The 26,468-nt window shown below is 48.1% G+C and overlaps 1 protein-coding gene across 1 annotated transcript; it reads right to left on the bottom strand.

The window, feature by feature from the left end:
* Positions 1 to 11,444: 11,444 nt before the first annotated feature.
* On the bottom strand, positions 11,445 to 26,029 carry Prdm12 (PR/SET domain 12). Its single transcript, XM_051185135.1, has 5 exons — positions 25,685 to 26,029; positions 23,713 to 23,903; positions 22,298 to 22,453; positions 14,043 to 14,154; positions 11,445 to 12,230 (listed from the first exon to the last, which is right to left on the bottom strand). Exons 1-5 carry the CDS (start codon positions 25,905 to 25,907, stop codon positions 11,809 to 11,811), a joined length of 1,104 nt encoding a protein of 367 aa, XP_051041092.1. The 5' UTR covers positions 25,908 to 26,029; the 3' UTR covers positions 11,445 to 11,808.
* Between the last annotated feature and the right edge of the window lie 439 nt (positions 26,030 to 26,468).

Raw genomic sequence — 26,468 nt, 5'->3', positions numbered from 1 at the left:
CCTAGTTAGTGTGTGTTGTGTGTAGATGTTTTGTGCAAGTAAATCTGTACAGAGGTCACATTAGGTGTTGTCCTCTATTGTTCCCCATCTAGCAGTAAGGAGACAGACTCAGCTCCACACTGTCATTTCAGCAGCCTGAGGACTGCCCTGATCTTTTCAGAAGCTTGACATAGGCCAGGAGAGCTTGTGACTTTGACACAAGAAATGATTTAGGACTAGCCAGTATGAGCCAGAATTGAAGATTTTCTTTTAAAGATTTATTTATTATGTGTTCTGTCTGCATGTATCCCTGCAGGCCAGAAGGGGGCACCAGATGGTTGTGAGCCATCCTGTGGTTGCTAGGCATTGAACTCAGGACCTCTGGAAGAGCAGCCAGTACTCTTAACCTCTGAGCCATCTCTCCAGCCCCGATAATTGAAGTTTTTATCAAGCCATTTTAATAAAGGCTTTAAGCACGAGGGTTATGTTAGGAGAAAGATTCTATCAGGAAGTAATACACACCCAGGTGTGAGCATGGACCTCGTAGGGCAGAATCAAGATTCCTTTGTTTAGCATTAGCCATGGATACCATTTTGATGGCTTTTATGTTACACATCAAAAGGTTGCTAGGAAAACTCTCCTCTTTTTTCTCTCTTTTGAACAGTTCACACAAACAGCAGCAAAAGGAAGCTTTTAAAAACCAAATCAGCTGATTGGTGATGGCACACACCTTTAATCCCAGCACTTGGGAAGCAGAAGCAGGTGGATCTCTGTGAGTTTGAGGCCAGCCTGTGTTAAAATCAGTTTTTCCCTGCCTGTCTGGTCCCACAGCTGCGCCAGCCCCAAATAACACACAGAGATGCTGTATTATATATAAAGCTGTTGGCCTGTTTCCAATGTTTCATACTGACTAGCTCTGCCTTAAATAGTAACACATTTCTATTAACCTAAGTATTTCCATGTGGTCTTATCTCACTGGAGAGAGGACCGGGAGTTCTACTCTCTCCGTCCTCCATGTTGAATCTCCTCCCTACTTCTTCTTCTCCCCTCCTAGTTTCCTAGTCCCGTCTATCTTGCTTTCCTATTGGCCAACAGATCTTTATTCATTAACCAATAAGAGAAACATGTTTACAGAATGACATCTCCCATTAAGCCTGGTCTTCAGATTGAGTTTCAGGACAGCCAGGACTACACAGAGAAACTCTGTCTCTACAAACAAACAAACCCCAGATCAGCTTACAACATCCTCCTGCTTAACACTTTGGGAAATCTCCCTTGACACCAAGAATAAAATCCAAATGCATCTCCACTCCCTCTGTATCCTCACACACTCTGACCTCCCTTGGTCCATGAATGCCACCACCCCTTGCTAGCTCAAGATCAGTTTGTTGTGGACTCTTTCTGTGTGGCTCCTCCTCTCACAAGTGTGCCTTCTTCTCACCCCTGTCCATATCCTCCTGGAGAAGGTGCTCCTGTCCTTGCTTGGACAAATCCTCCAGTCCCTCTTTCAACACTGATCCTGTTTCAATTCTTGACACTGAATTTTCTTGTTTGCTTATTGCAATCTTCCCTAATCAGAAACAGATATCTAAGAATGGTCCAAGACCCAGGACATTTTTTATTGGCTCAGTTTGGTAGTTGTTTATCTGCTTGAAGACAGGGTCTCATGTATCCAAAGCTGGCCTTGGACTTCTGATTCTCCAACCTCACCTTCCCAACTGCTGAGATTATAGGTGCACACCCACTTTGCTCAGTGCTGGAGATGTTAGACAAGTGCTCTCTCCACTGGCATATATTCATCTCAGCTTCAGGACAGGCCCCCTCTCCACTGGCACACATGTGTCCCAGCTGCAGGACAGGCCCCCTCTCCACTGGCACACATGTGTCCCAGCTGCAGGACTTTTACTTTGTTTTGTTCAGCATGTGTCGGCCATGAGCAGCAAACCTGGCCTGGAGAGAGCATTTATAGCAGCCCTAAAGCATTCATTGAAAAAATAAGAATTTTTTACAAATATTTGCTTCACTGTGTGCTCATTGTCTGTCTCCCCACAGCATGTGAGATAAATGCCCTGTTTCTGTCTTTTTGGTTCACCAGGCCCAGGCATGACACACCCTAACACCTTTTATTGTCTTTTCTTTTTTGTGGGGAGGGGCAGTTCAAGACAGGGTTCCTCTGTAGCATTGGAGCCTGTCCTGGAACTCACTCTGTAGACCAGGCTATCCTCAAACTCATAGAGATCTGCCTGCCTCTGCCTCCCAAGTGATGGATTAAAGGCGTGTACCACCGCTGCCTGGTTTTTGTTGTTGTTGTTGTTGTTTTAATAATTTACTGCTTTTATTTTATGTGCATTGGTATTTTGCCTGCATGTCTGGGTGAGGGTGTCAGATCCCCTGGAACTGGAATTACAGACAGTTGTGAGCTGCCATGTGGGTGCTGGAAATTGAACCCAGATCCTCTAGAAGTGATCCTAGCCTCTGAGCCATCTCTCCAGCCTCCACCCTTTCATTTTCTGTATTCTGGTGCTTTGACTTCTTGAGATCTTGCTTAATCTAAAGGCACTTTGCCCTTCCAGGTTTAACCAATTCCTAAGGACAAAAAACAACTCAGGCAAGAACATGCTTTTCCCCAGTCCACACCCTGTCTTATGGGGGATCTCTCACTCAGAGTTACCATCCACTTGCCCTACTCATCTCAAGGATGAATACAAGATACAAGAGACAGCCTGCATGCCACAGAGCCTGCTGCAATCTCAGTGGGTAAAGTGTTTGCTGCACAAGCATAAGATGTGAGTTTGGTTCATCTAAAAGTAGACACAGGGTGCCCATCAGAAACCTCAGAGCTCATTGGCCAGCCAGCCCAACTAATCTGTGAGTTCTGAGCTCAGTGAAAGGTAGCATCTCGAAAACTAACATGGAGAAGAGAAAAGGGTATCTGACTTCAACCTCTGGTTTCCAAACACAGACACAGGCATGCGCACATGCATGAATACATACACACAAGCAGCTAAAGGAAAGAAAGCCTGGCATAGTAGGACACATCTTTCAGGTGGATCTCTGTGAGTTCCAGGACAACCAGAGCTACACAGTGAGATCCTGTCTCAAAAAAACCAAACAAAATACAGGAAGTCCCTTGGCTACACTAACTCCCCTTGCCTGCTGGTTGACCCTAATGCTTCTCCAGGTGGTCCCATCCACTATTTCTAAAGACCAGTGAGCAACATCTATTTCTTTCTTCTTATAGTCATCTTCCTTCCTCTTTTCTTTCTTTCTTTCTTTCTTTCTCCCTTCTTTTTTTCTGAGACAAGTTCTCTCTGTGAAACAGTCCTGGTTGTCCTAAAACTCACTCCCTAGGCCAGGTTGGCCTCAAACTCACAGAGATCTGCTGACCTCTGCCTCCCAAGTGCTGAAATTAACAGCATGCACCAATGCCCTGCCTTATAGTCATTTATTTTCACGTCTGCCTGTCTTACAACACTTGATTAAAACAAATGCTGGGGACCCTTGGAACAGTCTTTATTACATATTTGCTTTGTTTTGTTTTTGATACAAAAATCATATTTAATCATTTCTTACATTTGAAGTACAAAGATTCAATGGCATCTTTGGCCGGAGAGTCTTTGCCATAGCCCTTAACCACTATACAACTGCAACCAATCACTTTACATGGCTTCCCCTCTCAATCAGTTTTACAGAGGCCTACACATTCCCCTAGTTTCTTTTTGTCATCAACCTTAATTAGGTTGGTTTGGTGCTCAGCACAGAGATCCCCCATCAATTTGACATACGTAGATAGGCTCATCACAATTGGATGCAAGCACACAAAGATGGGCTTGGCACTTGTCTAAGGCTTTGACAGCTTCAAGGATGCCATGTACTATGCTATCATGGTGCTCTTCAGCACCTCTTGTAATGGAATATTAATGTTCATTACACCTCCAGCACCAATGCCTTCCTTGGCCACAGTGGTGGCTGGATTACAGGTGAGGCTGAATCTTTTTTGGTGTCCTGGAACTCACTCTGTAGACCAGGATGACCTCAAACTCAGAGATCCAACTCTGCCTCCTGAGTGCTGGGATTAAAATAGTGTGCCACCATGCCTGGCTGAGGCCAAATCTTTTTTTTTTTTTTTCATGTAATTTATTTATTGAATCTTTGGGAATTTCACACCACGCAACCCAACTCTGCTTATATCTCTGTCCCTCCATATCCTCCCCTTTCCCCTGCAGTGCCTCCCACTGGAAAGTTTTAAAAATCAAACAAACAAAAACAAAGCAAGCAAAAAAAAAAAAAGAAAGAAAGAAAGAAAAAAAAAGAAAGAAAGAAAGAAAGAAAAGAAAAGCAAAAGAACCAAAACAAAACAACAATAACAACAACAAAAAAGACCCCTATAATCCTCCATCTTTCCTGAGTCTCCAACACCTCTGCATTTATCCTGGTGGCATTGGGTGCCTCAGTGTGTCACACAGCATACGCTTTTCTCCAATCAGCTTTACTTGCAAATGTTCATTGCAATGAGTTTCTGGTCTGGTGCAAGACCTCTGGTTTCTAGTACACCATCATCACTGGATCCTCGCTGAATCTCCTCTAGCAAATACCGAGGCCTCCTGGAGCCATGGAGATCCTGATAGGTTCCACAGGACCAGTCCCTTCACTAGCTCAAGCAGGTTCTAGATAGGATAGATGTTAGGGTGGGTCAACCCCAGGCCAAACTGTGGACCTGAGTGCTAGTTGAACTGGTCAATCTAGACCACCCGGGCTGTGCCCCTCAGACTAGGAGAGGAGCCAGCTCCCCTACACCCATACCATCAGGGTCAGATCTCCTATGCCTGTGGTAAAGGATGGGGCCACTCTTCAGAAGGAGGGATTATAGGGGAGGGATAGCTCTCCCATGAGGATCAGGGCCATCTCTCTTGTGCAGCATCCACTGAGGGGCAAGACCAGTTATCCCAGGGCCAGCAAAGGCCAGAGCCAGCTCAGCATAGCCCTCTGATTCCATCATGGCCCCTTGAGGCAACAAGAGCCACAGACATTGACCCAGACCCCAGCTGCAGCAGGATCATAGGCCAGACATGGTCCTTGGCAGGAGCTTGGACCTGGACCACATCCTAGCTTCAGGTGGAAGCTAGGCTACTCAGATAGGATGGCTCTAGTGGCAACATGGCCTTGGATACCAACAAGGTCACAGGTTGCAGTCCTGACCCCAGGCTTCCATATGAATTTTGGTGGCAACATAGACCCCAGCTGTGATGGGACCTCGGATCCAGACATAGTCCTCAGCTGGGTCTGGATTGGGTCACCATTGCCCCAGGTAGCAATGCAGGCTACTCAGATCAGCACAATCCTAGTGACAGTGTGGCCCTTGGACACCAACCTTAGACATCCACATGGTTTTCAATGGTAACAGGAACCTCAGACATCAACACAGACCCTGGCTGCAGTAGGGCCATGAACCCAGACATAGCCTCTAATTGTAGCCCTGGTCCAGATGTCACCATGGTACTAGATAGCAGTATGTGCTATTTATAGCTGTATGGCCCCAAATGCAGCATGGCCACTTGATGGGAGATGTCATTCTGTATATGTTTCTCATATTGGTTAATAATAAAGCACTGTTGGCCAATAGGAAAGGAAGATAGGAGAGACTAGGAGACAAGGAGGAAATAGGAAGTAGTAAGGAGAAGTCAAGATGGAGAGTCTGGAGAGAGCAGTATGCGGCAGCCGGCTCCCAGTAAGAAGAACACATGGACATACATAGATTAACACAAATGGGTTAATAAGTAAGACAGAGCTAGCAGATAAGAAACTTGTACCTGGCCAATAGCATATAATCAAATACAGAGTCTCTGTGCATTATTTGGGGCAACTCGTTATGGAGTTTACTTCCAATATGGCAAGACTAGCCATTTGGGCAAGATACTGCTCTTGTCTGGACTGTTTGACTTTGTGCTATATAAACTGGACATGCAGGACCCACAGAAAAGTGATTGCTGATTCAAGATGGACATTGCTATAGAGTCCCTGCTTCATGGAAGAGTCTGCCAGACAGTCTGCAGGACACAGAGAAAAGTGACTGACAAACTGCCAATAAAAGAAGACAATTTAAAGTTTCCTGCTTTGCTGAAGAGACTGCCAGACACACTATGGCCTATGGGCTGAAGATGGAAGATTACAAAAGAACTTCAGGTGACCAGGCAGTGAGTTGTCTCTGTCATTTCTAGAGTTTATATACTACCCTTCTGCGGTCTTTGAAGGAGTTGAAGACAGATAGTTATGGTTGTAGTTTTCCGTAGTTAAGCTTAAAGATAAATTACATATAGGACTTTAACTCACAAAGATGGAATAGATGATGGAATATTCTCTTAAATCTTGCTAAATGTTAATGGACTAAATATTGTTAACTGTGATTCTTACTTGGTAACTGTTGTGTTATATATTTTGCTATGTTAAGGTTAAAAACCTTCTTTTTATTTAGACAGAAAAGAGGAGATGATGGGAGATGTCATTCTGTATATGTTTCTCATACTGGTTAATAATAAAGCACTGTTGGCCAATAGGAAAGGAAGATAGGAGAGGAGTCAGCATGGAGAGACCGGGGTGGCCAGACGCCTGCCTCACTCCCTGGTAAGGAGACCACATGGAAATACATAGAAATGGGTTAATAATTAAGACAGAGCTAGCCGATAAGAAACAAGTAACTGGGCCAATAGCATTGTATAAAATACACAGTCTCTGTGTATTATTTGGGGCTGGCGCAGCGGCAGGACTAGACCAGGCAGCAGGTGGAAAAACCATACTTCTTATAGCCCCTGGTCACCAACATGATCCCAGATGGCCAATCAGACCCTGGGCAACTACACAGAAGCCAAATCTTTTTGTTTTGTTTTGTTTTGTTTTGAGACAGGGTTTCTCTGTAGCTTTGGAGTCTATCCTGGAACTTGCTCTGTAGACCAGGCTGGCCTTGAACTCACAGAGATCAGCCTGCCTTTGCCTCCTGAGTACTGGGATGGGATTAAAGGCATGCCCCCCCAGACTGGAGAAATAGCTCAGTTGTTAAAGGCTAGACTCACAACCAAAACTGTAAGAGGCCAAATCCAGAAAGCACCTGAGCCTCCTCTTCTGTGTGGCTTGGGTGGCTGCAGGGGAAAAGCAATAGCTATTTGCTGAATGAATAAATAAATATATTCAATAGACAGCCACCAAGTGCTATGGGGACCACAGATCTGGGTCCCTTGATATCACAGCAACAGTGTGCTGAGATGTTCAGAGGCACAAGAAGGAGCAGTGAGGGAGGCCCAGAGAAGACCCCTAGATAAGGTGGCATTTGAGTTGAGCCTTGAGGTGAGGGACCCACAGACATGGGATGTTGAGATGAGTGGACCTGTGGGTTCCAAGTGAAACTGGCCATGAAGAACATCTGGAGAAGTGTGAAAAGAGGCATCAGGAGTTGGAGCCTGGGAGCTCTTGGACCTACACACCGGCCTTGCTTTGTGGTTCACTAAATTGGCAAAAGAGGCTGGATTTTCTCAGCAGAGGTATGCAGAGATTCCTATTGAAGGATACATATCAAAATACTGTTTCTCTAAAATCATTTGAGAAACCCCTCCCTCTGTGTGTGTGTGTGTGTGTGTGTGTGTGTGTGTACGAGTGTGTCTGTACTAGGGCACATGTGTTTAGAGGTCAGAAGAGGACACCAGGGAATCTGTTTTCTCTAGCCATCTTGTGCATCTTGTGGGATGAACTCAAGTTGTCAGCTTGTGCACACACCCCTTTGCCTGCTGAGTCATCTTATCCCCCTCACCCATTAGTTTTTCTCAGTTTTTTAAGCAGGACCATGAACATTTCACAGTTCAGAGTTCTTCAACCCTTCCCCTTGTGTGTGCTGGACCTGTGCCTGCCTCTCTAGAAGTATATGTCAGAAATACCTCTGTGTGGCAAAGGCCCAGCCAGGACAGCCCATGCAGCTTTCCCTGCCCTCCTGGAATACTTGCTTCTGAAGCTTTGAAGGAACATGGAAGAAGCCAGACTCCCTTGAGATGGCCATGATGTAAGGAAGCAGTCAAGCATGGCAACTTGCCAACTATTGTCGGGAACTTTCTCTCCCCATGCACAGACTCATGTCCCAGCAGGCCAATTCTGAGGCATACTCATGGAATCTGTCCCTCTAGTTCAGGAGCTCAGAGGGTAAAGTCTATGCAAGAGTTTAAAGAGACAATGGGGTTATGTGTTCTGGAGAATGGGCAGGGATGGCATTAGTGGTGGTGGTGGCAAAAGCTACAACCCCAGTCACTCACCAAAGACATCCTTATATCTACTGAGCACCTACTGTGTTCCAGGCACACACCCATGTACTGTATTTGTTTATAACTGTTATCTAGTAACCCCCTTAGAGCTAATAACACCCCTGTTCCATGTGAGGACCCTGAGGTACAGAGTTGTTTGTTCATTGGCTAGTAAGTAGCCCTATCCATTGGCCAACAGTTATACATTAATATAAGTCTTTGTGTTTATTTGGGGCTAATTGGCTGTGGAACCAGGCTGGAAAGGAACTCCAGCTACAAAAACTCTGTCTCAAAAACCCAAAATAAAGAAGTAAAGTAATAATAACAAATTAATAAATAAATAAAACCAACTATAAGGGAAGAAGAAATGAAAAATATTTTCATCCACAGACAACATGATTGTACCCAGAAATTATCCTAAGGAATACACAAGGCACTAGAACGATTATGTGGGTTTTTCTAGGTTTTACGATACATGGTAGGGGGGCTGGAGAAATGGCTCATTGGTTAGAAGCACTGGCTGCTCTTCCAGAGGTCCTGAGTTGGTGGCTCACAACCATCTGTGACGATAATCTGGTGCCCTCTTCTGGCCTGAAGACATACATGCAGGTGGAACACTGTATACATAATAAATAAATAAAATCTTTTTAAAAAGATATTATTGAAGATCCGTGGTAGGGCTAGGTGTCATTTAGTGATTGAGTGCTTGGTCTATCATATGCAGGTCCTAGATTCCAATGATGTCAGCTACATGTGTAGCCTTCTCTGCCCTCCAACAGATGCATCCCAATAGGCCAGTTGCAAGGAAGACCCCAGTATCTTGCTCCCCATCCAGGATATCTGATGTTAAGGAGTACAGGAAAGGTTCAGAGGGAGAAGGGTCGGTGATGCTCTCTGGATCATGGAGGGGAATGGGAAGGTCATGGGAGGGACAGGACTATACCACAAAAACAAGAGGTCAAAATCAATACAAAGTCAAAGTACACTGTGTTCTCGTGGGATGTGAATAAAGTTCTTTGGACTGAATCTGCAAGTTGACCAGGATTCTGTAGCCTGACCATCAGGATTGTGACCCTTGAGGCCAGAAACCCGAGCTGAAATCCTGCTTTGCTGCTCCATGGCTGGATGATACAGGCACATGTTCACTATGTCCATATTTCACAACCACATAAAATAAAAGGGCATTTGGGAAACGGGGAGGGAATTCGGCTCATCAATGTGCAGGGAACACTCTCACAATGCACAAGTTCAAGTGCCTAACCATGGGACTAGTTCACAGAAATTGCCTCAAATTCTGCATGCCTTTGTGTGGGGGTGCTGTGCTCTTGGGGAAAGGGGCTAAAGGTTTATGCTGCAGGTGTAAGGGGTAAAGCATTTCCGTGCAGGCCTCCACCTGGTGTGCATACTCCTCAGGATCACAATCCACATCTGTTTATCTTTGCATCCCAGTGGTATAGGCAGTTTTCACACCTCAGTCTAACGTGTGCACATGCCTGAGGCACCTGTAGTTACAATTGCAGTACACTGCCACCAGGTGGGTTCTGGCGCCCAACAGAATTAATTACCTACAGGGAACAAAACAGCTTTTTGTTGGAAGAATCTACTGATTTCTTGGAAGTTTGGCTCAAGCACCTTTCTGCTCCTTGGACTTCATTAAAGTGTGTTAGAGCTGTCAACTTGACATGATCCACAGTCACCTGAGAGGAAGGCATCTGAGCATGCCTGTGGGGGAAGGAACATGCCTACTGTAGATGGCCCTGTACCTGACCAGATCCTAGATGGAGAAAAGGGAACAAACAGCATGCCTTCATTCATTGTTGTCTTCTGACTGTGGATGTGATATGACAAGCAGCTTGAGACTCCTGCTGCTTTGACTTCCTGCCTTATGTTCTATGCCTTCTACCATGAACCAAAATAAACTTTCTTCCTAAGTTGCATTTGCTAATGCTGTCACAGTACAGGAAGAGAATCTAAGACGTTGAACCTGAAAATGGGTGTGGTAGATTTCTTGGTGGTCCTTGTGGCCCACTCTCACTGCCTCCTTGAACACCTCCAAGTCGGTCATGAGAACAAAAACTTCCAAGTATAGGTAGGTAAATTATACCTTAGGGGAGCTGTGCTGCTGAGAATTCTGTCCTGCTCCTTCAGGGTTCCACTGCACTGTGGCTTCTCTTAAGGACCAGAGCTTTTAGTTACAGAGGGTACGGCTGTGAATTTTAGCAGCAGTCTGTGGAACAGCCCCTCCAGCCATTTCCATTCTTTTCCCACTGTGTTTCCAAATGTCTCAGACAGAGGCGGGCATCCATTCAGGGGCCAAATGATACATGTTCCAAGTAATTTTATTTTAGAATACAAGAGAAGTACAAATGTATTTACAGTTGTACATATACAATCAAATAATATATATCACAGTTTCGTAAATATCATCTTAGATAAACATTTACAAAGTTAAAGTGACCGTTTTCTGGGAGTAGAACACACTTTCTTGAAAACTCTATACATTTTATACTTTCGTTAATATTATTATAGTTTTGTGTTTTAATTTTACAAACGCCCTGGTGTGTGGAGGGAGTGTTGTGTGTTGTGGGGATTCTGGCAAAAGACAAGATTTGAGATGACACCAGAGGGCGCCCATGGTTGGAGCAGGGGAAGGCTTGGGCAGGGGCTTGGTGGCAGTGTGGGCACGTGGGCACGAACCTCGGCCCCCGCCCCCTAACGCCTCAGGGCTTTCTGCTCAGAGACGCCAACCCCGGCTTCATACTGCCCTGTATGGTCCATCATTGTCTTGTTTGGGTGCTTAGTAAGGTGGAGGTGAGGGTGCCTCTCCATTCCTAAACTCGAAGACAGCAGAGCTGTAGGAGGTGGGCACTGGTCTAACTCCCGCGTTCTACAAATGGGGAAACTGAGCTCCAAAAGGGACAGGGTCTTGCCCAGGGGTATGGTGAATGTTCCTTGTGTCTCCACTCAACTTATTCAGAACACTTCAAAGAGTATTGGCGTCTTGTCCTTCTCTGGGAGCCCGGTGCTGGGGAAAAAGCCTCAAGGACAGCAGGGACCAGGTTTCTCCGGGTCTTTGCTAACCTAACCTTTTCGGGGGCCCCAATCTTTGTCAACTGTCACTGTCTCTCCACTAGCAACACTTCAAGACACCATTCCAAGGAGGCAGAGATGGGTACTGCCCGCCCCGGGCCCACCCTGGACCAAGGAGTTGGCTCTCCTTACCACTCCCAAGTACTAAGCTCTCTTTAGAGATGTTCTGTCCCTCTCCTGTCATCCAGAGAGATGTTCGCGTTGGGGAGCGGCCCTGCAGGAGGAAGACTCCGGGAAGGAGCTGGGCATGGGAACCTGCTCCCAAGTAGAGGCCACACACGGCAGCCACACCAGCCGGGTGGCCTAGGCAAAGAGGACGTCGCTCCTTGGCATCTTCCTCTGCGAGAAGGATCAGAAGTGGGTTCCGGGTAGTTGGCGCCTCGGAGACGCGCGACGCTGGGGTCAGGTGCGACGCAGCGGGGACGGGGAGGCGCGTGCGCGTGGGGCGCGCGCGGGACTCTCACAGCACCATAGCCGGCAGGTGATGCGCTGCAGCTGCCGCCGCGGCAGCAGCGGCGGCGGCGAGCGCAGGCGCGTGCGCGTGGGGCGCGGGCAGCGCGGGCGAGTGTGCCTGCAGCGCGGCGCTGGGCGGCCGGTGGCGCGCGCTCTTCTGGTGCGCGCGCAGGCCGGCCAGCTGCGAGTAGGCGCTCTGGCACACCTGGCACTTGTAGGGGCGCTCGCCCGTGTGCAGACGCACGTGGTTGCGCAACGTGGACGACTGGCTGAAGCGGCGGTTGCAGAAGCGGCACACGAAAGGCTTGTCCAGCGTGTGGATGCGCATGTGCGAGCGCAGGTTACTGCGCGAGTTGAAGCCACGGTGGCAGATGACGCAGCGCATGCGGCCCGCGGTGCCGGTCGCTGAGTCCGCAGGGTGGAAGTCCTCTGGCCGTGCGGGTGGAACGCGGGACCCACAGCGTGGGCGGAAGGGAAAGAAAGCAGCCCGGTTAGCACCCATGCCAGCTGCGCCCGGTCCCCCGTGTACTCACTCCCTTGAAAATCCTGGGCAACACAGCCCCGAGGGCGCCAAGGGCCATGATTTTGATCTTCTAGTAGCTAGATTGCAGCAGGACTCAACCTGTGAGGACTTGGCGACAAGGCCCCAGAAAACCTTAGCTTTCTCATCTGAAAAATGGGAGGCGGTCCAGGGAGGCAGAGGCAGGAGGATCTCTGAGTTCCAGACTAGCTAGGACTACATAAAAAGACCCTGTCTCACAAAGCAAAAGTCAGGACCACGTCAGGTGGGGTGGTTGGGAGCCTGGGCTAAATGCATTCTTTTGCCGCAAGCCAGAATTGGATTCCCTGGACCCACATGGTGAAGAAAAGAACTGATCCTCCACATGTATGCAGTGGCAAGCGTGCCTAGATACACACAAAATATGTAAAATGTTAAAATAAGTTTTTTAAGGGTCTTGTAGGACCACTAGGGGCTGGCGGGATTTTGCAAGCTCATCAGAAAACCTGGAGTCACTGGAAAAAATTTCTCTATGCTTAGTTTGAATGTGAGAAATGACTAGGTCCTAATAGGCTACAAATAAAGGATAGCAACTATGGCGACCTTAAAAAGCCCTCTCATCCATTCACTTCACAAATATTCACTGACTACTCAGTGTACCTGGGAACTACTGTTTGCCCATTTTCTCATCCCAAATGGAGGCAACAGGAACATTTAGGGAAAAGCAGGGCTCTGTAGACACTAGCCCATGAGCCTTGGGCTGCTTCTTCTTCTCTCTCTCTCTCTTTCTTTCTCCCCCCCCCCCCTCTCCTTTCTTTCTCATATTTCAAGACAGAGTTTCGCTGTGTAGCCCTGGCTGTCCTGGAACTAGCTCCTTAGACCAGGCTGGCTTCAACCTCAGAGATGTGCTCCAGAGTGCTAGGATAAAAGGTGTGCACCACCATGCCCAGCTTGCTTCTCTTACAAACAAACAGTAGGGCAAGATAATACACTCCTTCAATCCCAACATTGGAGGTGGAGGCACGAGAATCACAAGTTCAAGGTCATCCACACTGCCTTTAAAAGACATATCAGGAGAGTGTTGTACACCCGGGGAAGGTGATGCTTATCAAAGGTTTCATTTCAAAGTGGAGGATCCAGGTTCTCAGTACCAAAAAGGACATGGGTGTTGAGCCAGTGGCTTCTACTGTGACGAGTCATATCTCAATACACAAGCTCAATCTGCCTCTATTTTTTTTTTTCAGATTACAAACCATGCCAGGCCCTATTCCAGGATCTGGACAGAACTAAGAGGTGGCATCTTCTCTTGATGCCAGGACTTACACCAGGACCTAGTCAACACTTAGAGGGGACATAGAGATGCCTTTATCCCACGCCTTCACCTTCTCTTTACAGATGAGGAAGCTGAGGCACAAAGCCAGTCTCAACACCATACAGCAAGCTAGAAATCAGTATGTGTTCCTGCTGTCCTGTCCAGCTCTCCAGCCACACCACACCCCATCACCTTTCTGGGGTTTCCCCATCTGCCTTCTGACCTGATCTGGTCCAGGAAGCAAAACTGCCTTTCCTGTGCTCAGCCTGTGCTAGATGCTCTGGAGGAAGTGGCCTTCTTTTACCAGTAGGTTCCATGTGTAGAATGCTACTGGAGGTTGGAGCAGGGTCCTCAGTGGCCAGGAGGCTTCTGGTCCCCTAGTTCACCCTCCTTGGATCATTGTCACCATGACCCCATGGAGAATACCTACCATGCTTGTTTTTCTTCTGCTCCTCCTCTAGTCCTGGCACGCCAGGGATGCCCAGGAAGGTATTGTGGGAATTTCCATACCACACCAGCAGCTCCTGGTCCGGAGGGATCATCTGTAAGGAGAAGGCAAGAAGAGGTCAGGGATGTGGCAGCTGTCAGCAGGGCTCTCTGCACACCCAGCTCTGAGAAAGCCCAAACTGGGGCTATCCCACTGTGCTATCCCAGACAAGCTATGTAGACATTAAAGGCCCCAGGGCATTGTCCCCTCTGCTCCCCTCTCTTTGCCCAGGTCATCTCATCAGTTCTGTCCTACCTTCACCATACAAAAGTATCCAAATTGATAGCCACAAGAAAAGAAACGAAAAGAACTCAGGAGCTGAGGAAGTAGTTCAGTTGCTGGAATGCTTGCTGTAACATACACTAAGGGCTGGACTAGATCCCCAGCTCTGCATAAGCCAGTCCTGAAAGTCACTGCCATCCCAGCACTCAAGGTAGAGGTAGGGTCATCAGAAACTCAAGGTCATCCTTGGTCATGCAGACAGTTTGAGACCAACCTGTAACTCATGAAGCTCTGTCTCCAAAAGAAGAGGGGAAAGCCCCACAAGCAGAAGTAACATGAAAGCCTAGAATTTTATTTTTCATGTTTTTATCCAGGGGAATTAGAGCCAGCCATCCCTCAGGGCCATAGTGCTGAGCCATATGTTTCTAAGGAGTGTGGGCTATGGGGTGTCCTATGGCTACACCCTGCCTGAAAATGTTCCAGAAACAGCTCTTATCCCAAATGTCCACAGGCGGCATGGAGTCACACATGCTTCTTTTCCCAGCACAGGGCTCTCTGCAAGATTCCATGCTCATGGGTGCTAAAAAAGAAATCTTGGAATTGACAAACACCTACACTTCCGGAAATACCAAGACAGCCTTAAACAAAATGTTTTTCAGTGTCCTAGGCCCATTATCATGAAACCCAGAGCAGCCGGGGGTGGGGGGGTGGGGGGTGCACACCTTTAATCCCAACACTCAGGAGGCAGAGGCAGGCAGATCTCTGTGTTTGAGGCCAGCCTGTTTCAAAAACAAAAAACAAAACAACAAATAATAAAAGAAAAAAGAAAGAAACCCAGAGCTGATGACCAGCCAGGCTTGGCTGCTTGTAAGAGAATGATGATGGCTACTGACCAAGAGTGTGGTGGTGACAATCCAAGGGACCTGGAAAGCCTGCTCTCTGGACCCCAGCCAAGAAGGACAAACAAGACAGCCCATCTCAGGAGATGACATGGGGACTGGGGAGATAGCTCAGTGAGGAAATATTTCCTTGTAAGCTCATGAGGTTGAGTGCCAGGGCCCACCTGAAAAAGCTAGTGGTGTACATTTGTAATCCCAGTGCCAGGGAGGTAGAGGTAAACAGATTTCTGGAGTTCACTGGCCAGGCTAGCCTAACTGCCAATTCCTAAGCCAGCAGAAGATCTTGTCTCAAAAAACAAGGTTTCTGAGCAACAGCTCCTGATTGATGTCTGGTCTCCATACACTCATACACACATACAACACAACCATATACACACATATACAACACAAGTATATATACATACATAACACAAACATACACACAAAAAACCACAATCATATACACAAACACAACACAAGTATATACATACACACATACACACACAAAGAAATCACATAGGATTCCACCCATGAGTGTCTGTAGCCACCCTAGAGTAGCGGTCAAGGAGAGTTTCCCCCCTTCCACATGAGCCTGAGAGCCTCAGGTCCACCTTCCGTGGAGAGAGCCCAGAAGACCCCTCAGGCCATCCTCTAGTCTCCAAAAGGAGAGAGGAGGGCAGGGTAGGAAGCTGATGTGTCTTGGCTGCTGTTTCCTTACTGAGATTCAGCCTAGCATCACCATGTCCCTTCACACCAACCCATAGCCATTGTCATCACAACAGCACAGGAACATCTGCGTAGCCATTTCCACTGGGGAGGTTAAATATGAAAAACAAGGATGATCCCTCCTAAACATAAGCAAATGACAGTGTCTCAAAGATAGCAGGCAATTTAGAATCTGGCACTAGACCTGAAGTCCTTCAGCCTCCCCTTCCCAATCATGGTCACCATCCAAGAGGCCAGAGCTGGAGGTCTCTCCTTGAAGAAGAGGAGAGAAGAAAGCTCTCAAAGATGTAGATGATGGAATTCAAGTATTTCAGATATTGATTGAGGGGTATTTGATTTTAAGATATAGATTGGGAAAGAGGCTACTGTACAAGATGGATTTCATGTCACCAGGTCCCTGTGTGACCACACAATCTCTAAGCATGTCCCTTGAAGGCAGCCTCTAGGCCACCTGTACACACCCTGTAAGAGATGGGCTACTGAGGGCCCTGCTGAGCCCTAGAGTCTGGAATGTTGGGACCATTCAGACTCCGTACCTGCCAAGCAAGTAACCATGTCACTCAGCCTCAGTTCTTTCTCAGTAGAAACAGTCCCTATTTTACAGGCCTCACTGATAGTTGTTGGGAAACAGGACCACAAACACAAAGCTCTCTGGACCATGCAGCTGTGGAATTGCTGCTGACTTTTCCTCGCTTGCCAATTCCCCGGAGGAACTGGCAGTGATTTGGGCACTCTGAGTATCTACAGTCAAGCCCAGGGCCACTGGGTGAAGGTCCATCTGTGACTAAGCATGCCTCAGTGGCTGGAGTGCTTACACGGGCTGTATGAAGCTCTGGGTTTGGGCCTTGACTACACTCATGCCTGTGATCCTAGCACTGAGGAGGTAGAGAGAGGAGGATCAGAAGGTCAAGGTCATCTTCACCTAAATAGTGAATGGCTGATCTTATGACCAGCCTGGGCTATGTGAGATTGTGTGCCTTAAAAATAAGTAAGTAGGGCTTGGAATGGTGACTCGGCCATTAAAAGTACTGGCTGCTCTTCCAGAGGATCTAGGTTCAGATCCCAGCACTTACATAGTAGTGGCACCCAGCCATCTACTCCAGAGGACCTGACACCCCTCCTGGCTTCTGAGGACTGCAGGCACACATGTGGTATATACACACACACACATATATATGCATAATATGCATACACATATAATAAAATAAACATTTTTAAATTTAATAAACATGCTAATATTTTTATTCAGCTTAAACAAATCAAACTTTATGAGAATAAAGGTATAACTGTGCCACATGGTAAATAACGGGAAGTCTCTCTCTCCTGCCCTGATGCCCAGCTATTACCTATGCCTCTTTGGGTTTTCCCAAAAAAAGAGTCATTTTGAGACTGAAAAAAAATGCTGTTTAGGCTTTAAAACAGCAACACAAAGAGACAATGTGATTTCTGGTTTTACAAGATCTACTTTAAAAATGAGCATATGGGGACTGGAGAGATGGCTCAGCAATTAAGAGCACTGACTGCTCTTCCAGAGGACTGGGGTTCAATTCCTAACACCCATATGGCAGCTCACAGCTGCCTGTACCTCCAGTTCCAGGAGACCTGGCACCCTCACACAGACATACACTGCAAGCAAAACACCAGTTCACATAGAATAAAAATAAATTGTTTTTAAAAATGAGCATATATTAGCCAGGCATGGTGATGCATGCCTTTAATCCCAGCACTCCTGTGAGTTTGAGGCCAGCCTGGTCTACAGAGTGAGTTCCAGGAGGACAGCCAGGGCTACAGAGAAAAACCCTGTAGTCATCACTGCCCTGCACCCTAATGAGCATGTATCACTCCTATACATACACAACAGAAACAACAATCATAAGATTTTTCAGGTAAGGAAACCTACTGAATAGAATGTACTGGAGTTGGTAATGAAACATCCTGACAGCTAGAGGCTACAAGCAGTAGGAGAAGCCCTTGTCCTCTTCACAGAGAAACAGGCTGAGAGTTGCTTTGCTCTTCAGAGCCTGGAACCCACTACCTGTGGTCTCCACTTACTAAATACTAAAATGAATTTTATTCATCTTGAAAAGTAAATCTCTCGGGCATAAAAGAATAATTGTGCCATGGGGTAAATAACGGGGAGCCACTCTTTCTCCTGCTCTGAATGCCCAGCTGCTGCTGCCGCCCTCTAGGTGTGTCTAGCATCCAGCAGTAGCCTGTGTTGGAGCCCAGGGTACCCCAGAACTTGCACCCTCTTCTCTGAGACCCTGGAAGTACTATGTACAGCCACCTCAGTGCACTGGACAGCCACAGTCCCATGCAGGTCCCTCACAGGCATCTTCCTACTGAGTTCACTTGGTCCAGGCTGGGAGCCCGAATCAGCTGGTCATTCGTGTTTCTGGTTTGGGATATGCAAATAATCTCCAAAGGAACTGGTCCCCATTTCATAAAATCCACTCTGTCAAGCCCAGGGAAACAGCATTACCTGATTCCTGCTGACAAGCCACGTGATCTCTTAGCTAGTTCTTAACGTTCGTTCCTTCTTCTTCCTTAACTCCAGTCCTGCCCCATTTCAATGACAGAAGGGCAATGACAGGCTTTCAGGTTTGCTTTCCTAATACAAATTCATGACACCCCATTGAACACGCTCCTGGGAGACTCTGACACCTGCCCTTTCCCGGGTGACACAGAAGCATCTCCGTGTCATCTGGATGATCATCAGTTTCCATCGTGCACAGATGTCCCGACACACCAATTAATAGAGACCCAACAAGAAGATGCTGGCCAGGGAGCCACACAGCACAGACATTCATACCCTAGCATTGCAGCAGATGGGGCTAGGGGCCAAGTCACAGCTCCCGAGTCTCCCCAAACTTGAACCTTCATTTCTTCATCATTAAAATGAGGACAGAGACTGCGATGAGGTTCAGCAATAGAGGACCTATTCAGTAGGAACCTGGGTTCCATCTATGGAACCTTGAAAAAAAAAAGTAAGTAAGCCATAGGTTCAGTCCCTACTACAAAAGCAAAAAGTTGCTAAGGCCCTTTGAAAATAATTTCAGTGTAGTGTTGGAACATGAGAAATGCTTCAGGTAGCATCATTAAAGACAATGATCACTAATGATGGTAATCGTTAGAGTCACTACTGAGCAAGGTCAAAAGGAAAATTGTGCTTATTCTCCTAGTTGAGAAAAGAGATGAGGAGCTAGGAAAAATAAAAGGCTCAGCTGCCCCGAGACAAGAAGAAACGAGAAAGCCCACATATCAGGGCAATCATTTGCCAATACAATACAATGAAGCAGAAGCAGGAAAGACTGGAGATTTTCTTCCCATTGTAAAACACCCAGATAATAGTATTTAGTTAGTGTGATAACAGATTCTTCAAGCCTTCACTTGTGATGGTCTCTTGAGCAAATCTCTTGATTCCTCGGTGAGCCAGTTCTGTTTTCCTGGAAGAGGTGGGTCCCGTGTATACCACATCACCCAGAGAAAGATTTATTTGTTTAATATTTAGTATACTCTTGCTTTCTGCTGGGTGCCTTTTAGAAATGCCATTTAAGGCACCTGATGCAGGACTGAGAGAGTGTCCAGGCAAAAGCAAAGCCAGAAGGCTGCAAGCTCACAACCCCATCATCCCAACCTGGAATGCAGAATTTGTGGCAGTACTCTAGTGCTAATCTGAGTTCTCAAACCCAGTCACCTTTGTTTCCACTTAGCAATCCATGACTTTATATTTGTGGAATGTTTTAGAGCAGCAATAGTGTATTCTTCCTATTGAAGAGAGACATTTTGCCCTGCCTTTTGGCAAGTAATGAGTTACTGTAATGAGCTATAAATAGTGCTTGTGAGTGGCAGAAGGACCAAGTAAACAGATCATGGCAGAGGTCCCTCTCTCTGGCTAACAGCTCTATCTGCACACACACACACACACACACAAGCGCACAGAACAAACAGCTGATTATTCAAGACTTCCCAGGAGCCGCCTGGATGAGCAGAAAAATGTCTGGTCACACCAGGACATATAAGTGGAATTCAGACATTGTTATAAAAATATTTGAGAGAATTGCTACTATGAAGAAAATTTGTTCAACTTTACTTATGAAAAGTAATTTGGGGCTAGGTATGGTGGTGAATGAATGTCTTTGGTCCTAGCACTTGGAAGGCAGAATCAGGCAAATCTCTGTGAATTGGAGACCAGCCTGGTCTATAGAGTGAGTTGCAGCACAGCCAGGGCTACATAGTAAGACCCTGTATCAAATTTTTAAAAAAAAATTTTTTGTTTTTTCAAGACAGGGTTTCTTTGTGTAGCCCTGTCTGTCTTGAACTTGCTGTGTAGACCAGACTAGCCTAGACCTCAGATTTGCCTGCCTCTGCCTCCCAAGTGCTGGGATTAAAGGCATGCGCCACTGCCGCACTGCAAAATAACAAAAAAAATTTAAACAAAAGAAAGAAAAGTAATTTGGAAATGTTTCATGTTACCTGTGCCTCACTTAAACAGCCCCTTCTTAGCAGGATGTTTCGCTCTAAACACTGTGATTACATGTGAGAAGCATATATATGATAGATTCTTTATATGTGTGATAATGTGTGTGCTATATAGATGTGTGTGTATGGCCTATTCTTTCATAAACTTAAATTTCTGATAAACATAGATGAACTTTTTCTCCTAATCATACAAATTCCAAACCCTCCCTAGAAATATTCCTTACCCTCTTTGTTCCCTGAATTCATACTTCTGCATATATGTCATTCACATGTCCTGATCTGACTTTACCAGTCTGATGTGTCTAGTATGATGGGACTCAGGCCACCTGTCTGCCCCAGCCAGGAGCCTGAGTACCAACATGACATAGGCGTTCTTGGCCAGTCTCCTGTGTGTGTGTGTGTGTGTGTGTGTGTGTGTGTGTGTATGAATCCGTGTATGTATGAGTGTGTGTGTGTGCATGCGCATGTATGTGTGTTTGTGTATGTATGTCTGTACAGGTGTGTTTCTGGGAGAGTACACGTATATGTATGTGTATGTGGGAGTAAAGGTGTGTATCTGTGTGTGTGTAAGAAAGACAGAGGGGTGATGTACCTAACTATGAGAGAGTTCAGCTGCTACAAAAGCCTGTTCTAGGAGGTGGCAATCCAGTGGCATGGTCACAGGAGTCATGCTGATCCTGCCTGAGCTATCTCTATTACTACACTGACACTCCTCAGCCCTGCTAGCATTCCTGAACTCCAGTGGCAGACCTGCCTGTCTTTCCTTACTCTCCACTCCCTGGTCTTCCTTGGGCTAACATTCTGCTGTGACTCAGGCTCTGGCCACACAAAGCCTAGGCAAAGGCTATTCTGTCACCACCCCTGTCAAAGTCCCAAGGGTCTGGTCATTCTGGAACAAGTCCAAGACTCAAGTCCAAGAAGCGAGTAGGCCTGAACACGCAGAAGAGCCTTGAGTTCGGGCTCATAGTCTTTGCCAGTAAATGGAATGTGGCTAGAAAGGAAGTTGTTCTCTAACCTAGCCCCTGACCCTCACCCCACTAAAGGACTTCAAAAACGAGTTAGCAAAAGTGCAAGATCTAGAAAAATACAGTGGGACAGCCCTGCTATCCCTCACAACTTCCAGGGCATCCAGGGCAAAAGTCACAGTGAAGCTGCAAGCCAAGAGACCCTGTTCAAAGAACCCTGCTGATGTGCACGGCCTCGGCTACCATTGCTCCTTCCCTCACACCTGCCCTTGATGCCTCCAGCTTTTCTGTTTCTGCCAGGCATCTCCTACTCCAGGAGTGCCCCCTTTCTCTTCCCTGAACCTGGTCCACTTTAGAAGACTCCCATACATCATGCCCCCCTAGGGGAGGAGGGGTTCAAAGCTCTAGGCCACCAAGCAATGACAAGTTTCTGTGTCCATAAACTGTGGACAAACAAAAGATCCTCTTTGTGTGAGGGTCAGCATGTGGGAGGCTATTGCTGAGACAAAGCACTGAGCCAGTTGTGGCAACTGGCTCCCATGTATGCAGAATGAGGGACAACACACAGCTAAACCTCCATGGACAGACGACCTTTATATTCATACCTAAGTGCAGCCCCAGCCTGCTTCCACTGGTGTCTTTTGAACCTTTTGAACCCCTGCACACTCTCCTCTATGTTCGATTCATTCACCACAGCATCAAGTTGCAAGCTCCATCTTCTCCCAGCTATATCAGCAAGCTTTCCATACAGGACATATTCCTGACAATCATGGGCTCATAAGCCTCATCCCTATACCCAGGCAGAGCCATCTGGGCCAGCACCAATGTCCTTCTGTCTTCTTTGGTCACAAGACACAGCTGCTTTTGCATACTTCTCACCATGACATATCTCCATCTGTCCCTATGTAACAGTACATGTGCATACCTCTATGGCCTTGTAGAAGATGCTGGTGCCGATCTGTACCACCTCCAGGTTCTGCTCCTGCTCATTCCGGGCACACTTGATATAGGTCATCCAGCTTCGGTGGTCTTCCTGGCTAGCATCGATGAAGTAGCGTACAGTGCCATCCTCATTGAATACCTAGGCACAGGTGTTACATGTGTGACCCAGGCCACGCCCATCTGTAGACATTCTCCTTTCTCCCAACAGCTCCAGGAAGTGGCTAAAGCTCTTGCCAGCTATACCTTCCAATCCAGGAAAGGGAGGTTAGGGGGCACTGTGACTGTCTGAGGCGAGGGGCAAAGGAGTCAGTCATCTCCAAGAGATCCCTAAGCAGGTAGTATGCTCTTCTGCTACTTGACTTTGGGATGCAGAGGTTTGCTGCAGAGGGACACAAGAGTTTGGGACACAAATCTAGCTCACTGGGGTCTCTTGGCCTGGCCTACGCCCATATGTGAAGCTAGCTGCTAAAGATCCTCAGAGCTCAAACCACACCCTAACTTCCTGATGAGGCAACAGCTGGAAGACACACCAGGCCCAGGTATCCAGAGTAGCGAGAAAGCAAGGTCTGGGGTCATCTCTCTGTTCCTTCCTCCAGTTCCTCAGAACAGCTGTACAGTATCACACTGAGCTTCTGCCAGGTGGGGCTGCTAGGGTGGCAGCAGGGGGTGCAATGAGATTGAGAAGTAGGTGCACCATCTGGCTTCTGTGGGCGTGCAGGTCTGTGGGGGAAGAGCAATGGAGGAAGGCTACTACTGGGCGGGCTTTGTCCTAAGGGGGGCCCTCCCTGTCGGCTGACATTGTTGGAGGTGGGTAGAGGCAGAAGGCCAGAAATGGAAGACTTTCAGATATTCATTTCCTTCTGCAAAATGAGGAGAACAACCCACAGGGCTGAGAAGATGAGCTCACAGTTTGCAGGCTGGGGAATGAGACTGCTGACTCGACACCCAGTCAGCCATTGTTATTTTGGATGCCACCAGACCTGGAACTTGGAAAGCTATTCTCAAGAAACACCCAGCTTCCAATATCCTCCACTTCAGCCCCACTTCACCACAGGCCAGCTTCAGAGACCCACCCTTGCTGCCTCTAAGGCCAGGGAAAGAATGTGGGTAGCTTGGAGAAGCCCAGTCTCTGCACCTGAATTTCAGCACTGCCTGCACACATGAAGGGTGGCTAATAACCTTGCTTGGGAAACCTGGAATCAAGAAAGATTAGATTTTCCCCAAGGCAAGAAAGAACCATGGCAGCAGAGAAAGCTGCAGGACAGGACAGTGGTATCCCAGAATGTTCAAAGAGACAGCATCCACAGTTCCAGAACTGGAGCTCCGTCACCAGTGGATTCAAGCCTGAGGGAGCCAGACACCTGCCCACCCGAATCCTTCTCCAAAGCTGGAGCCTACCTCCCACATCAGGTTGTTGTTCTTGCAGATGTCCACATGCTCTGGGGCAATGACACGGCCAGTGAAGGGACCCATCTCCGTTCCTGCCTTGATCCATGTCTTGGAGAAGATGCCAAGGCCCTCGCCCGGGATGGAACTTTGAGCAATGATCACTTCCACCGGCAGCACCAGGCTGGACAGCTTCTGCACCTCTGCGCGGGGGGTGGGGGTGGTTAGAAGAACCCAGTCAAGGCCGCACAGAGAAGGCCCTACCTTTCTCATCCAGGACGCACTCTCCCTGCTCAGCGCACAAGCAGCCCCATCAGGGCTCTTTCCAGTGATGTGCTATGGGTCTGTGCGCAGAGGTTCAGCCTTATTTTGCAACCCAAGACCCTCTGTGCCTTCTAAAAGCAAGCGGTGCATTATGGTTCGTTTGTTTTTCTTTTGGGCGGAGAGTTACTGGGGGATTGAACCCAAAGCCTAGGACATGAAGCGCTCTGCCCCGAGCTGTATCATCAGCCCCTGGGGCTCTCCACAAATTCTCCAAACATCTACAAACCTTCACCACCTTCCTTCGCGGAAAAGCTTAAGAACAAGTGAAACCGCATTGTGTTTACAGACAGGGAAACTGAGGCCGGGCGAAGAGGTAACGTCTAACCCGGGACTCTTCAGTCAGCCTTGTTCCTGGCTCTTCAGTTGGTGACTCTGGGCTCACTGCGTGTCTCCCGAATGCGGTCAGCACTGGGGATAGATCCCCAGCTTGGAAGCGCAAAAGAAACACTTTCTTCTTCAAACTGAGCTCTCGGTGTCATCTCTCCCTTGCAAGCCAGTGTCCCTCTCTGCTTCCAGGCTCTAGAGTGCGAGGGAAGGCGGCACCAAGATCAGGCGAGCTCTGAAATCGCCTTAACGAACGAGAAAGAGCCAATGGTCCCTAGCTCCCAGAGGTTCCCCGGAGGGGCCTCTGCGGCAGGGGTGGGAGCGGCGAGGCTCACAGGGGCGGCCTCCATGTCTTACAAGGTTCCCCTCTAAGCTACCTGGGAAAATACCCGGCGAGCCGGCCGGCTGAAAGGGGGGGTTAAACGGTGTCCATTGCGGAGCGGCCGGCAATTTGTCACGCTGTTAAAGTGATCGCATTCATTCGGCTCCATTCGAAAGAAATTGCTAATTCTAAATTCATTAGCCCTGGAAGAAAGCTGTAGCAGTAAATTGTATCTCAATGCGGAGGGGACTTGTTTAAAAGGGGCCGAGGAATTCTCCTTACAAAAAGGGAGGATTAGATGGTTGACATAGCGTGAATGGAAGTGGAATTAGTCTTCACGGTAAATTAAGAGAGGAACAGCAATCTTAAAGGGGAAGAGAGGGCGACGCTCAGAGACGCCAGTGCTGGGGAAAGATATTGTTTGCGGGGTGACGAATGAGGAATAAGAACTTGAGACATCTTAAAGAAAAGGAACTTTTCCTCGCTCTCTTTCTCTCCCTCGCTCTCTCCGGCTTTTTCTCTCCGGCCTGCCCGCCCTCCGCCCCTTCCCCGGCCTCGGCTGTCTTTTAAAGTTTTTGGTTTAAGTGGGAACTTTCGCGGGTCAAGCCCAAGTTAACCAAATGAATTTAAAACACGTTCTTTTTGAGTCAACTGCTATTACACGCCCAGTAAGGAAGGCTTTCAATGCCAGGAGACCTCGAGCCCCTGGCTGGAGGGTGGGGTGGGGAGAGGAGGCACAGAAGTGCCTAGCTGTAGGTCGTCTGGGTCGCTGGGATTTGGTTCCAGGGCGCCCCGCATTCCTAGCTGCCTCCGCTCTGCTTCGGTGTGGCTGTTGCTGCCCGGATTTGACCCACAGAAAAACTGAGATGCGCTAATGGGAGAGGGAGGGGGACATCCAGGTTGAGGGCTGAAGCCTCAGGCCCAGCGTTCCTTATCTGGCCACCGCGCCGCTAGTCTGGGAATTAGGGGTAGCCAGGAAGAGCGAAGGAGGAGAGCCCCGACGGCGCGACTCACCTCCTGAGAAGGACTGAGCTAGGACTTCGGCGGTGAAGGCAGTCTTTGGGCTGGCGTGGTGGCTCTTGTCCTCCAGCAGCTGTTCGCCCAGCACATTGCGCCATCGGCCATATAAGAAACTGTGCAGAATGTCGGAGGTGATGACCTCCGCCAGCGCCAGCCCCGGAGCCTTCAGCCCTGTTTTGAGCACCAGGGCCTCGGCTGGGAGCACGGAGCCCATCATGGGCGGCCAGGTGCTCACCGACGCTGCAGAACGATGGCTGGGTGGACTTCGGAGAGGTGGGCAGCAAATAGGGAGCACAGGGATGAGACGACAGGAGTGCGACACAACACCGGGGAGGAGAAGGAAGAGAAGGATGCACTAGGGAGTGGGTGGTAAGGGGATGGCAGGGAGGAAAGTGAACCAAGCAGGAGATACGCAAAATCTGCAGAGATGCTAGAGGCGACACGGAGAGCTGGAAATCGCGGGTGGAGACAGGGGCGGATACCAGGAGGGGTGAGGGATGGGTAGAAGGCAGGTGGCTGCAGAGAGAAACACCGACCAAGGGCTCTCGGTGGCACACTCGCCTCCTGTACATCCAGCCAGGACCGTCCTCCCCTTGGCAAAATCTCAGCTCCTTTATAGGAGCCGCAGTGACCCTCCTAATTGGTTATTAATGACCCCCTGACGTCGAAGGACAGACTTCTACCCGGCCAGGCTCGTAGGAGCCTTCACCGACAGCGCGAGGGGCGGGAGCAGCGCGGACCGCTCAGAATAGTCCCCCTCTGCTCCTCCCTCCCCTCC

This window comes from Phodopus roborovskii, unplaced genomic scaffold, assembly GCF_943737965.1.
Source record: "Phodopus roborovskii unplaced genomic scaffold, PHOROB, whole genome shotgun sequence".
Classification (NCBI taxonomy): Eukaryota; Metazoa; Chordata; class Mammalia; order Rodentia; family Cricetidae; genus Phodopus; species Phodopus roborovskii.
Note: the sequence above shows the minus strand (reverse complement) of the source record. Positions and strands in the feature narration are given on the sequence as shown.